This window comes from Chroicocephalus ridibundus, chromosome 1 (assembly GCF_963924245.1).
Source record: "Chroicocephalus ridibundus chromosome 1, bChrRid1.1, whole genome shotgun sequence".
NCBI classification, from domain to species: Eukaryota; Metazoa; Chordata; class Aves; order Charadriiformes; family Laridae; genus Chroicocephalus; species Chroicocephalus ridibundus.
Window position 1 is genome coordinate 121,407,598 of NC_086284.1, and position 14,482 is coordinate 121,422,079.

At 42.7% G+C, this 14,482-nt stretch overlaps 2 protein-coding genes across 4 annotated transcripts in view; one reads left to right on the forward strand and one right to left on the reverse strand.

The window, feature by feature from the left end:
* ZNF654 (zinc finger protein 654) overlaps positions 1 to 3,572 on the reverse strand; it is a 36,796-nt gene extending 33,224 nt beyond the window's left edge. Inside the window, exon 1 of the mRNA XM_063348995.1 lies at positions 3,384 to 3,572. Coding sequence (XP_063205065.1) covers positions 3,384 to 3,515 — 132 coding nt within the window. The 5' untranslated portion in view covers positions 3,516 to 3,572. The remainder of the gene's footprint in view (positions 1 to 3,383) is intronic.
* A 490-nt stretch (positions 3,573 to 4,062) lies between these two features.
* Positions 4,063 to 12,807, forward strand: CGGBP1 (CGG triplet repeat binding protein 1). 3 transcript variants are annotated; one of them, XR_010072900.1, is made up of 3 exons: positions 4,063 to 4,206; positions 6,702 to 7,683; positions 12,792 to 12,807. XR_010072900.1 is itself a non-coding variant. In XM_063349010.1 (2 exons), the coding sequence occupies exon 2, from the start codon at positions 6,724 to 6,726 to the stop codon at positions 7,225 to 7,227; it is 504 nt and encodes a 167-aa protein (XP_063205080.1). In that variant the 5' UTR covers positions 4,063 to 4,206; positions 6,702 to 6,723; the 3' UTR covers positions 7,228 to 12,490. The 3 variants fall into 3 exon arrangements, 1 of the variants encoding a protein (XP_063205080.1); XR_010072899.1 differs by lacking the exon at positions 12,792 to 12,807 and adding an exon at positions 9,994 to 12,490; XM_063349010.1 differs by lacking the exon at positions 12,792 to 12,807 and having other exon boundaries at positions 6,702 to 12,490.
* Positions 12,808 to 14,482: the final 1,675 nt, after the last annotated feature.

Here is a 14,482-nt window from a genome sequence, read left to right on the forward strand (position 1 = left end):
ATGTTTAGACTGAGGGGGTTTCTGCTAGGTCCCACTTTTCAAATTTGTACCTCCAAATTAGTTGCAGATGCCTTGTTCTTTTTCTTGTCAAAGTTGTGAACCATGGACTTGCTTTTCCCAGAGTGTGAGTGGTTTCAATACACGGCAAACTTCACAAACAGGAAGAAATGCCAGATCAGCAATTTTTAGAAAGTAACATAGAAACAACTGGTGAGATGCATAAGCTGGGCACTTATCTCATCTTTCAACTGTCTCTTCCCATTCCTAATCACAGAAATCTTGATCTTTGTTTTCCCCATGTCATCAGACTCAAATAACAATTTAGCTGTAACTGTACGACCATACACACCTACAATACAAAAATAGTTCCTAGAAACTACACATTTGAGTTTAGAGACTCCACATTCTGACTTCATCTTGTATTATTAAATTGTGATTACACATATATTTAAGGAAAATACTCTGATAATCCAGCCATCTTTTGTAACTGTTACTTAATCTACTATCTGAAAGTGAAGTTCAGCTGCAGGACTCCAGGCCTCAAGAGTACTGAACCTGGCTGTTTACAGCCATGTTTTACCTTTCTAACATATTTCAAGGACGAAAGACATGTACATGCCAATGCTTTTCAAGCTCTAAGTCTAAGCCACTCTCTTACTCTTTGACATCAGTCAAGAGGTCTTTGCTTCTGTCGACAGAAAATGGCTCTACAGAACAAAAAAGCTGTATACCTTGTTTCATTTCCCCTGTAGCTCTTAGTGAGACATAGATGTGCCCAAACTTCGCACAGTAGCATAACTATAAGCAACCCAAACAATATTCTTTTCAGCTGACACCAAGCTTCATCACTATGATCAAAGCACAGCCATATATTTTAACAGGTTGTTATTCTGAAAATAAGGAGAAATGTTTCCTTTGGGTATTTTAAACTCATGGTATTATCACTAAACAACTATTTCTACAACTGCTGTTCAACTTTTGACATAAAACCAGGAACATAAGAGGCAAACTAGGACCAAATAACCATTATGACCAGTAAAATTGTGTTATCAGTGCAGAGTGGAATGAGGTGGACAGGCCTGATCTGCACAACAGCCAAACGTGACCTTCAGAAGATCTGGATAGAAAAGTATAAAGCAACAGGCTATGACAAAAGCTAGAGCCAAAGGGAAAAACTGCAATTTAAAAAAGACATATTTGGGGGGTGGGGCGGCAGAACTACATCTAATAAAGCAACACAGTATTTAAGACAGAAGTTTTGTTTTGCAAGAAACTTATGAGAAAGAGGTGACCTAAACTTCATAATACTTTCTGAAGAAGAAATATAAATATGCTTCACCACTTATTAAACAGGCTGAGGGCCTATCAGCCCTCTGTATGTACAGGTATATATAGACCACTATAATTACACCACTGTCAATTTCACAAGGGTAAGCGAGCTAGCTAATGTGCAGCACATACAACTTCATTTGTTGCCAAACCACACGTGTTACACAGCTACTAGCTTTTCATACCAGTACACTACACCAGGTAAGATCTTGTGTTTATAGAGTTAAATGAGTAGAAGAATCCATTACTAAAAAACATGCTTAAACAAAACATGAAAGATTATATTTTGAGCAAGCACATGACTGCTGATCACACCAGACCAAATTTAAACACAAAAAAACCCAAATCCCTGGAGACAAAGTGTTAATATATTAACTCACTTTCATCAGGTTTATTCCAACTATACGTTGTTAAAAAGAAAATTTAAGATAAAAGGAACAGAGCCCTTTACATACTCAGAATGTTAGCTGCCCGTGTGAGAGTTCATAAACTCAAAACAAAACAAAGTAGGAGAGAGGGCTTGGCAATCTTTCTACACAAAAGAAACTGCAGGAGAAGTCAAGGTCAAATGCTTTAGATCTCTACTCTATCGCTAATAACTGTGATATAGCTATTTTATAGGAATATTCCTTCCCCGTTCTTGTCCTCTTCTGTTCCCTACCAATTCCTAGCTTTGTCTGGGAAACAGGACTGGCCTTAGTACATGGAGCTATCACCCTGCCTGCACTTCCTCTTTAACACAATGAATTCAAGACACGGTAAGTGTAGTTAGAAAAATTTATGATAAAACTCTCAGTGTTTCGCATAAGACAATGTCTTTCCAACCTGACAACTTAATCAAATGTGGTTACGACTTCTTACAATTGTGTTTACACTGTACTTCTAAAAACATTCACTTCTCCTTTTACTGGATTCACCATTTTTTTTCCACACATACTAAGTTTAGAGAAATCACTAAAGAGAAGAAAATATAAAAGGATCGATAAAACCAATAGGCAACCTGTGGACTTACTTAGCAGTATGCTACCCGTGATGACTTAAAACACAGCCTACAGTAAATAATATTTCACATAGATATTTTATTGAACGTTAAAACAGAAAGAACAAATTAAGAACACAGAAACACATTTATTTAAATGGAAGGTAACAATCATAGTGGTGAGGTAAGCAGCCCAAGAAGTCGATGAAATGAAGTAATTCCATACAAAAAATCCTCCAGACTGTGTTTCTGAAAACAGCAAGCAGTTTAGCTGAAATACCCACCATAACTAATGTTTCATCAACACCTGCTGATGAAAGCAACTAGGAAAAGCAACCTGTTGTTGCTTGTTACTTTGCAAAGCACACAGAAAGAGGTGGCAAAGCGCACAAGAATTCCGGGCCCGCATGAAGAAACGCCGCTTATCCAAACAACAACAACAACAACAAAAATTATCCTGGTCTAATTTAGCTACCGTTATGGGAACCGTTTCCGAGGCGCTTCTCCCCTCCCTCGCTCTGCCACCCGCCCAACTCCCCAGCCCAGGCAAAGCCACCCGGAATTGTTTTGCCCGCAGCACCGCCGCCAGCACCGCACGTGTCCCAGGTCGCCAGGCCCAGAAGAGGCGACAACTCCCAGCAGCGCCGGGGCCCCGCCGCCCTCCATCGCCCCCGGCTCTCTCCCGCCCGCTCCCCCACACCACCACCAGCCAAGAGGCGCCGGCCCTCCCCTCCCCTCCCCCACGCCAGCCTCCCCGCCGGCCCCAGCCCGGCCTACACCCACCCCCCGAGTCAGGGGCACTCAGCCCCCCGCGGCCCAGAGAAAGAGCAGGCATCGCCTCCACTCCGCCTCAAGACCCGTGAGCGGGCCAGGCCCCCTTCCCCGCTACCCCCCGGCCCGGCCCTACCCCGCAACTGACCCCAGGCCGCCGGCGAGCGGCCCGACCCCCCACCCCACCACGGGCTGAGGGGGCAGCGGCCCCGTCCCTGCGGCGTCCCCCTTCCCCACACCCCGAGGAGGTGGCGGGCCCCACCGGTGGGGGAAGGGGGGCGGGGGGGGGGAAGGCAGCGCTCACCTGGCAGAAGCGGCGGCAGTAATACTGGCTGTTGAGGAGGGCCGGGAGGCCGGCGGGGGGACCGGGCGTCACCAGCGCCTCCAGCTCTTCGCTGAGCCGCTCCGACTCCTGATCGCTCTCGTCTTCCGCCATGCTGCTCCAGCCGCCCTGCGCGTAACCGAACACGGCGCACCCCCCCACCTTGCCCCCGCCCCGCCACGCCGGAAGGGGCGAGCCCCTCCCCGCTGCCTCACGTCCGGCCACGCCCACCCGCCGCCCTCCGATTGGCTAAGACGCCCTGCCGATCAACCGGCCGACGGCGAGAGGACTCCCGGGGTGACCTCTGACCTCTGGCTCCTCCCTGCCACCCGGCCCCGCCCAGGCGCCTTTCGATTGGAGCAAAAGTATCTTCGTTACTTTGTCCCCGCCTTGCCATTGGCTGCTCGCCCCGTCCGTTACACCCTCCTCCGCAGCCTCCTGCCGACGACTGGCCAAAGCCGCCGTCCGCTAGACGCCACCGTCGCCCTCCCGCGCTCTGACTGGCCCGGGGGCGTCTCCATCACGGTTCTTCAACCCGCCTCCCACCTCTAATTGGGCGAAAGCCCCGCCCGTCTCCGCGCGCCCGGGCCGGGGGGGAACCAATCGCTGAAGGGCTTCTCCCGCTCGGCCGCTCTGCGGTGGCGGGGCGGGCGCGGCGGTTGCTAGGCGGGTTGCTAGGTCCCGCCTACCGCGGGCGCCAGGGTGGGTCGGTCCGTCTGGCTGCGGCGCTGGCTGCACGGCGGCCCTCGGCACAGCAGCGGCGGCTAGAAGGAACGGGGGCGGCCAGGCCGAGCGGCCGGAGCGGGTAACAGCGCCTGGCAGGGGGCGGGCGGTGCTGCTGCTGCTTCCTCGGCGGGGCCCGCCCGGGGCCGCGCTCAGCCGCCTGTGGGGGTCGGGCGGTGAGGGGAGAGGAGGGAGCGGCGGCGCCTCCGGGCTCGGCCGTGGAGACACCCGCCGTGGCGGGCGGGGGAAGGAGCGGGGCGGCGCGGGGGGACCAGGGGGGCCGCACCTGTCTGCCATCGCCGAGGCCTGGGGGCCGGGCCGGGCCCTCAGTCCCCCGAGGCTGGGGTGAGGCGGGCGGTGGGCCCCGCCGGTCCTGGGAGGCCTTCACGGGTTAAATGGCGCCGTCAATCCGGTGACCAAACCCCCGGGAATAAACGCGCGGAGTCCTGGCTCCTGGTGCCGGCGAAACCTGTTTGGCGGTCGGCGATCCAGACCTATGTTTGCTCCCCGCCCGAAGGGCTGCCGGGGCTCGGCCGCGGGGTCCCCCTCCCAGCGCGGTGGGTCTGTCCCCGGGGACGCCGTTTTTAGCCGAGGCGTCCTCACCCGCCTTCCCCGGGGCACCCACCGCCCCGGCTGTCTGTCCTGCCTCCCCCATCGGCACCGCCACCCTCCCCGGCAGCCCCCAGGAGTTCAGGCATTAGTAGGCATCAAAGAATCCATGCCACAACTTGAGACAAAAAACCCCCAAAAAACACAACACCAAAAATCCCGTGTTTCAGTAGTTGTGCTGCTGACAGAATTCCTGCGGATTTTGTCAAAGCATAAGGGCAAACGCCGAGTTTGGTAGGGAATTTGTTTTGATGTCTCAGAAGCCCGAGCGACAAGTTTATGTTGGGTTAAGGTTTTCCGCTTGATTTCAGGAAACGGTTGCTGAGGAAACTCATGGGGATAAATTGCATGAAGCAAAAAAAAGAAAGAAAAATAGATTGTTTATCTTAGTCTGTAGTGTTGTGCAGTATCAGTCAAGACTTACCATTCTGGAAAGTAGTAGCAGATAGTGCAAAAAATTAACTAGGAAATTTGCTAACAGCAAGATCATTGTCTCCTTTTTTTTTTTTTTTTTCCAAAAGGTTGTCATCTCTTACTGTAGCAATGTTTTAAGAAAAAAGACAATTGTGAAGACTGAATTCTCCATTCCTTTACTCTCTTTCCAGAGCAAGCAAAAGGCATTCTGAACAGCAGAAACTCCATTCAGTCCTTAGAGCTGGACAAGCTCAACTTATAGTTAGTTTGGAAATTCTGGTCTTTTAAAGTGTTGCAACAGCAAACTCTGTATGTCTAACAAAATAAGTACAGGGAATAATACGTCTAGAGGTATTCTGATCTCTCAGTCTACCCTATAAGCACTGGCAATATAAAATTCTTCCAAGTCATTCATACCCATAACTTAATGCTCAGGCAACCTATTATATTTCCTCTAAGTATTTGCCAAAATATATTTTTAATAAACAGCTGTTGCCATTTTTCTTGATAAGGAAGTGGGTAGTTAATGTAATGAACGGTCATTTTGCTCCAAGAACCTCAGCGCTTTTTCTTGACTTCAACTTTACTTTGAAAAGGACTTAAATTATCTTGGCTGAGATTTACACCAGCTACTCTATTTCTCAACAACAAAAAAAGAAGTAGGTCCTATTTGATTTTAGTACACTCAACTAGGTTATTGCCTGCTTTGGTAACATGCTGTAATTTAGAGTGATGTTAAAAAGTGTCCAGCTCTTGGTTAACAGTTACCTTCCTCAGAGAAGTTGTCTTTGAAAAGGCAGGTTCTTATTTTACATTGAAATGTATGCGATTTTCTGTTCACGTTAGGATGTTTCACCAGTCTCTAGTTGCAATGACAAAATGATTTGCTGATTTGCTTTTGACTCTTAGTTAAGGTTCAATCTAATAGTTGTAGTTTGAGCTGGGGCAAAAGCGAGGGATGTTCCCAAATGAGTGCTGACAAAGCTCAGGTTTGGTTTTCTTGGTTTGGTTTTGTTTGTTGGGTTGTTTGTTGGGGTTTTTTTTTTTTGCTGGCTTTCGTAAGTGACAGTAGAAGTCTTCTAGCCTGATATTTGGACAACTGAGTTTTTGCTAACAGAGATAATAGATATTTTCAGGAAGTAAACAGAGAAACTCAACAGAACTAAGAAACTGTAAAGTATGTTGAAAATACTAGGAAGAAAGCACCCTTTACCTTAAAGAGTAAAGGATAAAAACTCTTCAAGAAAAAACAAAAAGCCTTTCTATTTGACTTTTCAGTAATGAACAGACTGAGTTTTGAAGGTTCTGTTGAGCTTTGTAGTTGTAGAAGCTAAAAAGTATTTTACTCTGACCCATCAGGAACTTCAGTCTCCTAAGTTCTTTGGACTTAAAGATGAAGAACCTTTCAATAACAGTTTCACGCATATATCTTACATGTAATTATCTTTTAGATGTCAATAAGCGCTGTATTGGATATTGAATAGATTGCATCCAGAACTATTTGGTTGAAATCAGGAGCAGACTTTAACAGTATTTTTTTTTTCCATCTTTCAGGTAAAGTTTATTGAAGGCAACAATGGAACGATTTGGAGTGAAGTCCGCTCCGTCACGTAACCGCTCGAAGACTGCTTTGTACGTAACTCCTCAGGATCGTGTAACTGAATTTGGAAGTGAGCTGCACGAAGATGGAGGAAAACTCTTCTGTACTTCCTGCAATGTGGTTCTGAATCACGTTCGCAAGTCCGCGATCAATGACCACCTCAAGTCTAAAACACACACAAAGCGAAAGGCAGAGTTTGAAGAACAGAACGTCAGGAAGAAGCAAAGGACTCTGACTGCCTCCCTTCAGTGCAACAGTACTGCCCAGACAGAGAAAACTAGTGTCATCCAGGACTTTGTGAAAATGTGCCTGGAAGCTAATATTCCACTTGAGAAGGCTGATCATCCGTCTGTGCGAGCCTTCCTGTCCCGCTATGTCAAGAATGGCAGTTCAATACCTAAGTCAGACCAGCTAAGAAAAGCATACCTGCCTGATGGGTATGACAATGAGAACCAACTCATCAATACTGAAGACCGTTGAGAAGAAAACTGTTTTCATCATCGTTGTGAAGTTTTACATATTGATGGTGTGGTTTATTTTTATATTCATGCATATATACAGTGTTACATATTGGTTTTACAAGCTATTTTGTATTATTGTAGAAATGACAATCTATTTGTGAACTTAGTGGTATGCCACAGGCTCTTGCTAACCCTGCTGTAGACTTTGGAGCTACATTGATGTAGAACTCATGATGAATGTGGGGAATGTACCTGGCATACACTTTATCTATGTTCAGTCCAGCTGTAACTGACGCTAAGAAAAAGGCACTTGGGATGGAGGACCTCACCTGCCTAAACTGTGCATCTAAATATACGAGGAAGATGACATGATAGGGACTGTTAATCATGTCAGTGGATTGCTTTGTCCAGTGTCCTGACCATGAGTGACCAAGAAGAAGTGCTGCACATTTGAAATGCAAGAAGCTGTAGAATGGTTAGTTAAACTATAACTGCTCTGTTGGGGGAGGATTATTGCAAATTCCTAATCAAGTCCGATTTATGTTCTAAAATGGGAAATGTTTTTTTCTTCTAGAATACTCCCTTATCCTATTTGATGCAACTGTGTATGTATTCCATTATCTAGCTTAATTAACCAGTCTCTTGTATTGACCTCTGAACTCCACTATTCTCACAAAGCTAGGAGTTCTGCAGGTTTACCATGCCCGCCTTTTTAAAATTGCTATTTCATTGTCTTGGTTTAACATGTCCCCTTCAGTTTCAGTGCCAATCTTTGAAAGTGGAGTAGACAAACCAGTAACTGAGCGTGGTTTGCAGTGCAGCTGCTGGCAAGTAAAACTTATACTGGGCCAAAATCTTAGTAGAGAGGATTAATGCCTTTTTCTTACTAGCAGGACAAAGGATGCTAAATCTAAATTGGGGGTGGGGGAGGCGCTAAATTGCAGAGTTGAGAAACTTTTTTTTACAATGCACAGAAGAAGAGGCTCCTCCATCTTTCCCTGAAGGTCCTCTACATCTCTGGCCTTGTCCTCAGCCTTTTATTCAAAGGAGGTAAAGTGATTAAAATAGTTTTCAAAATAGTTACTGCAAAGGTTATTCAATACCTGTAAGTGCAAGTAGGAAAGTGTGTATACTTTGAAGCTATACTGGAATTACAGACCTGGGCTGTATTTCTTTCCTCTGAGCCAAGGCCACATCTACTAGTCTGGCAAAAAGTGAAATGGGAAACTGCAGAATTTCAATAATGTTACCCTCTCCGAAATCTAGTAAACGATTACTGATCTATTCTAAATTATTATGCCAAATAGTCCTCTTGATGTAAATGCTCTATAAAGTTTTTGAATGGAATGAAGGAGCATTGTGCAGAGTGCTGGAATACAGCCAACTTTTGCTTGCTCTAGATTTCCTTGAGATGCTCTGGGTTCAGGGATGTGCCAAGCATCTTCAAGCAGCACAGAAACCCTCCACTCCGTGGATACAATGGTGTAAGCATGCTTGAACTCCCTCAGGTGGAGCGGGTTGTTCTGTTCAACACCTTTTCCCCAGTAGAGTTTCACAGTATCTGTTTCTCAATATTTCTTTTACTCCATATATTTTCAGCAATGCTAAGTAATTGCTAAAATGAGACAAATAACTTGCATATTTTGTTTCTGTAGCTATTTTCCCTAGCTATTTCTAGAGTAGTCTCTTTTGCTGGATTGAGAGAGACTTACATAATTAGTAACAACTGGTTTTTGTGCAATTAGCTTCTACCGAAATGCACTTGGGTTACATTATAATCTTGTCATGTAGCCTTCTGCTATGAGACCTGTTTGAATAAACAGACGAAACTAAAAAGTAGAAAGCTGCCTATCCATCTGTACCAGTACACGGGTATGTGGTACACTGCTGCACCTTTGGCCTCCGTTGAAGCTAGCAGGGCTCCATGCAGTCATAGCAATCCTGTCAATGATATCGGTTGCTGGTTTAGAACTTCAGACAGAAATAACAGTAGTAATTTTTTTTTTTCCTCTAATCCTAGATATCAAAATATGCCTTCCAAAATATTGTTTGCTGTTGCATAAGCTTGGGTTTAGCTTAAGATCATGAACTGCCTTGGACTAGAACTGTTTTATAAATCTTCTTAAGCCAAGTGAAAGGTACACTGCCAATAGCCTTTTCTGTCCTGATGATAACTGAAAGCGTTCTTTTACAGCTGCCGTTTCATTACAGTGAAACGATGTCCTTGCTTTAATTTTTTTATTTTTATTTTTTTTTTACCTTGTAAATGCAATCTTAGAATTGAAGCAAACAAAAAACAATGGAGTATCGAGAAAACAGGCTTCCATTAAACAAAAGCATCTAGAGAAGATGCTACGATTACATGGCATGAATTTGGGCTAGGTAGCTCAGTTCTTGCTATCATGGGATTTCACAAGCTGCGCCCCATAACCATTTTATATAGGATTCAATGCTGTATGTTTTTCCCTTGACTGGCAAACTGACAGACATTTTTAAGAGCTTAATGGTTACATTAAATACGCTCTTGCACAACTGAAAAAAAAATCAAGTTATTTTCATTTATACGGTTTTACATAAAAATAAAAGTTAGCAATGTCAACAGCTTTCGTTAAAAAAAGAAAACCAGCCATTTTCAATGAGGCAAAGCGATATTAGAACACTTAGGTTCTCAAAAGCTTACTCTACTTATAGAGCAGTTCGTGTACAGAGCCTCAATTCACAGAATTAATACAATTCTGTACGTATTTTCAATAATTATTCTAATACCAATTTATTTTTTAAGCAGAATTACTGCAGAGGGTACGAGCCTGGTGAGGAACCTTATCAGTGCAGCCATAGGCTACCAACTCACAACAACTTGGAAGCAAAAATTGGTCATCATGATTTTGAATGGAACTGACTTAATTCCAATGCACAGCAGTTTGTAGGACTCTGGTGTCTTAATAAAGCGAAATTTTTGTTTAAAAAAAAAGCCACAACTTTTTTCAAGCTTTTTGAAAAATCAAGATACTGATCCACCATTGCAACAAACGTTCATAATGGAGTAAAGCAATGAAAAATAAAGCACTTCCAGGTAATCTAGAAAGAATAATGAATAAGTAAGTTTATATTCATGGACATAACCCAGCTCATCAACAAGACACTTACACTTACTTTCTTTAAAAGTAAAAATGGTTCCACTCAGTCTTGGAATAGAGTCCTGCAAAAACTCAAGTTCAGAGTATAATTTTTGCCAGTGTGGCTATAGTTGGATAAAGCATAAATTGCTGTTGATCTTAGGGAAGATTTACAGCGGAAGTTTTCTGGTATACCTAAACCTAAGTAATAACTAATCCCTGAGGCTGTGGCTAGGTTGTTTAACAGTCTCCGTGGGGTTTTCCTATATTTTCTGCATTATTTTTCGATGTATTTCCTGTAAAGAGTACTCTCAGAAGTAAAGGAAGGATGGTAACGACGTCTGCTTTTCATTTTACATACGTAAGTAGGGACAGGCTATACGGGATACTTTTTGTTAGGTGGTTTTATTAATATATTATAAGCTCTAAGTGTAATATAAAAAAAAAAGGAGAAAAAGAAGAAATATTTTCTTCTATGACCGTGTACTTGTATTAATTTAGCCAACTCAACAGCTAAAATTACTCCAAAGTGCTTTTCTTGGAACAACACTTTCAAAGAGTAAAATACAAACAGGAACATTCTTGGTTTTCTGACTACTTACATGTATGCACCATGTTAGTTTCAGCTTGCATGTTCTTGAAAATGAAAAAACATGAGTGAATTCTAATATTTTTTAAGCATTTTGAAGCCTGCAATTTGGCAGGTCCCTAGAGGAGGTGAAATACTCATCATAATGAAAGGGAAAGCTGTTTTTCAATTGAGAGAGAAACTTGGTTCTGCAAAGTATGGGATATTCTCATGATAGAAGGACTATTTTTAGCCAGAGCCCCTTTTAACAATTCTGCTGAACTGAACAGTGAAATGCTCCCTGCTAGGTTTTGCAGCATAATGAGCTGGTTTTCAGGGGAAAAAAAAAAAAAAAAGCTGGAAGTTTGGCAAGGATAATCTCTATTTATATTTACATATAAAGAGGGGCAAGACTCACTGTTGTTGTGTTCACATTGTACTCACTGCTAACTCTTTGTGTAATTTGAGTGCTTGTTGTCTTTGTACAATTTTAAGGTTGTGTCTAACTTTCAAAATAAATTTTTTTTAACAAAGCTGCTCATTGTAATAATGCTATTAGAGTTTAGTCTCTTTTGGGCTAGTGAAGATGCTTTATATTTGGTTTGCTGGTAAGGGTGTTTTGCTGATGGTAAGTGGCCAAAGAAATGGCTTTATTTAAACAAGTGATGAACTTATAATTAGATAGTGGAGTGAGGCTGAAAGTACCTGGGTCCTGCAGTGCCACAAGACTTCCTGTTAGAACAGTAAGATCAGAATAAGTGATTTAAGTTTTTATATTGAAATATTATTGGAAAAGAAATACTTTACTTTGTAAAGTTTTCACTCCATAATGGAAAAATGGTCCTTTTTTAAAAAAAATAAAGGAATTCCTTTTTCATAGAATTTATGCATGATCTCTTATTTTGCCAAGGAAGTGGATAAAGAACATGTGGTAGGTCACGTATAATGGTAATGTAAGATAGTAGAAATGGATGGTGACAGGAAAAATTAAAGAATGTACATGCTAGCTTAAGATAATATCCAGCTATGTGTTGAAGCAGTTTGTTGATGTATCTGTACAATCGCATTGAAGTCTGTTTCAGGACTGCTTGTACAGAACCCCTGTTTCCGGTCAAGTGCATGAATTTCTTCATGGTGGCAGACATTCCCTAATTATGCCTTCTGTTGCAATTGAACACCAAGTGAAATAATTGTTATGCATTTTGACATTGCAGCAAATGATTTATAGGTATAGGATCTTGCAGCTGCCTAATGCTTCAGGTCTTTTCAGGAAGGGCTTCTGCAATGTGGAAGAATCGGGTCGTTCCAAAGTATCTGCAAAAAGGTCACAGTTTGATTTCTGTCTCCCTTAGGGACTTCGTGAAAATTGCAAACATAACATCAGCCCATCAGATTATCAACTGTAGGTTTGATTGTTTGCATGTTCCTTTTCCTGAATTCTTATCTGGCTTGACATCTCACGATGGATCAGTGGTAAACTTGTGCAACCTCTTGACTCATCAGCTTTTTAATCATTACTTTCTCATTTTCAGGTCACAGCACATTAAGATCAAGTTGCTTTTTGTTGCCTTTATACCAAATGGAAAAGCAGAATAGAAATAAACACACCTTTTTGTAAAGTTTTCTTGTGTGGACAATTCCTCTTTGTAACAGCATCTGTATACTTGCAAAATCAACGTATCAGTAAGGATTTGTGTGGAAGCTGATGCAGAATCAGGTGAAGTATATATATAAAGTTCAGTAATTAGGCCGTGCTGAATTCCTTTGATGACGTTTTACTTTCCTAAGTGAATCATACTGTTTAACCCGTATTGAGGATACGTTAGGATGAAGTATACGTAACTGCTTTTACGCCACATCTATGCTGATAATTAGGTTTGACATTTGTCATTTACATAGGCTGGACAGCAGAGACTGAAGGACAGACAATCTGTGGTGGTTCTGCTTAAGTCAGGTAAGGATTTATTTTTTTTTCCCCCATCCCACTGCTTTTCTCTTTCTGCAAGGGGTTTGGAATTTGTGGGTCTTGTGGTAGAGGCCACCTCTTTCACATTCAAAAGCAGAGAGCATATCTCACAAGTAGAAGCACAAGGTGCAGGCTCTGAAACAGGATACAGAGAGCTACCGCAACTGGCAGTCAGGCTTGACGGAGGGCAGCCTCAAGACCAGAGTTGCCCCTGAAGCTAATTGTTATCTATTAAGTATGTTTAATACAGTTCTATTCTATAAAATAGAAAATTAAGTATAAAATAGAAAATTAAGTATAAAATAGAAAATTAAGTATAAAATATAAATGATAACCAATTGCTGAATAGTTTCAGCAGTCCCTATTTCAAGTCCCTTTGAGTTTAGCTTTTGAGTTTCCCAACTCCACGCTCACTTAAGGTTTCAGAAGCCAAAAACATTTGAAGATTTATTCTTGCAAAAGAACATTATTTTGCTAGATTTCTGCTAGACCTGGAGGAGGACACGAGGAAGATTACCGGTTTCAGTTGGTATGCAAAGCCTGTGTTCAGCCGAGCTAAACAAGCACAAGTGATTTAAATTTATTCATGCTTTAGATGTATTTAAGCACTTAGATCTCTCTCTGTGTTGTCTCCTGTCTAATTGTGCACAGGAAGGGGAAAAAAAAGCAGAGGACTACTATAGTGCAGTGGAGTGGCCAGTACTCATGTTGTACATGCTCTGAGAACACACTAAAATACAAGTACACATTCAGTAGAAGTTTCTTCTGTCCTTCAGTGGATACTTTTACTATTTCCTCCTATCTGATACTTCTGTTCAGTAAGAACTATTGTGTCCCTGAGGAAAATAAGGAAATCTTCCATTTTCTCCTAACCAATAGAGTAGGTTATAGCAATGCGGTGGAAAGAGGCTATCATTCAGCAGTTCTGTTCAAAGCTGGAAGAAAAATAACTGGGCCCTTTAGAGGTTCTTAGGTGGGTTTTGTATATTGGTTTGCCTCAAGTGTTTGGTTTTTTGTGGTTTTGTTGTGTTTTTTTTGGTTTGGTTTTTTTTTTGTCTGTCCTTCAGTGTACAGAATAGCTCCCAAATTCCGTACTAGATTTCACTGCAGTAAATGAGACCTCCTTACTTTAATTCTTTTGTAATTAGCTGTAAATTGCTTCCTCCCTCCCCGTATTTCTGAAGCCTGTCATTACCGTAAGAGGCATCCTATAATTTGAATACCCATGCTTACACTTAGGGAAGCTTTTTATGTATATCAAACCCCTGAGTAGATTCTTAACCAGCTCTGTATTGAATGAACTGACACCCCTTGTGAGAACGTCCAGGCCATGCTCCATCTGTATTTTAGAAGCTGGTGCAAGATGTGTTTGTTGACTTAACAAAGCTTAGCTCATCTTATTAAACAGAAATTGCTGAGGAAAAAGCAGGGAGATGCAGAGAATCCCATTTTATGGAAAAAGGAAATAACTTGCATAGAAACGAAGTAACTAATCCCTCCTTTAGCAAGGATCTGGGGTGGTAAGACATCAGAACAGGCTGCAGGGGCGACCCATAACTCATGTGGCACCACGTACTACTGCAAGCTGCCTGATCAGTAGTGACAGGCAAGGAACTGAAAGGTA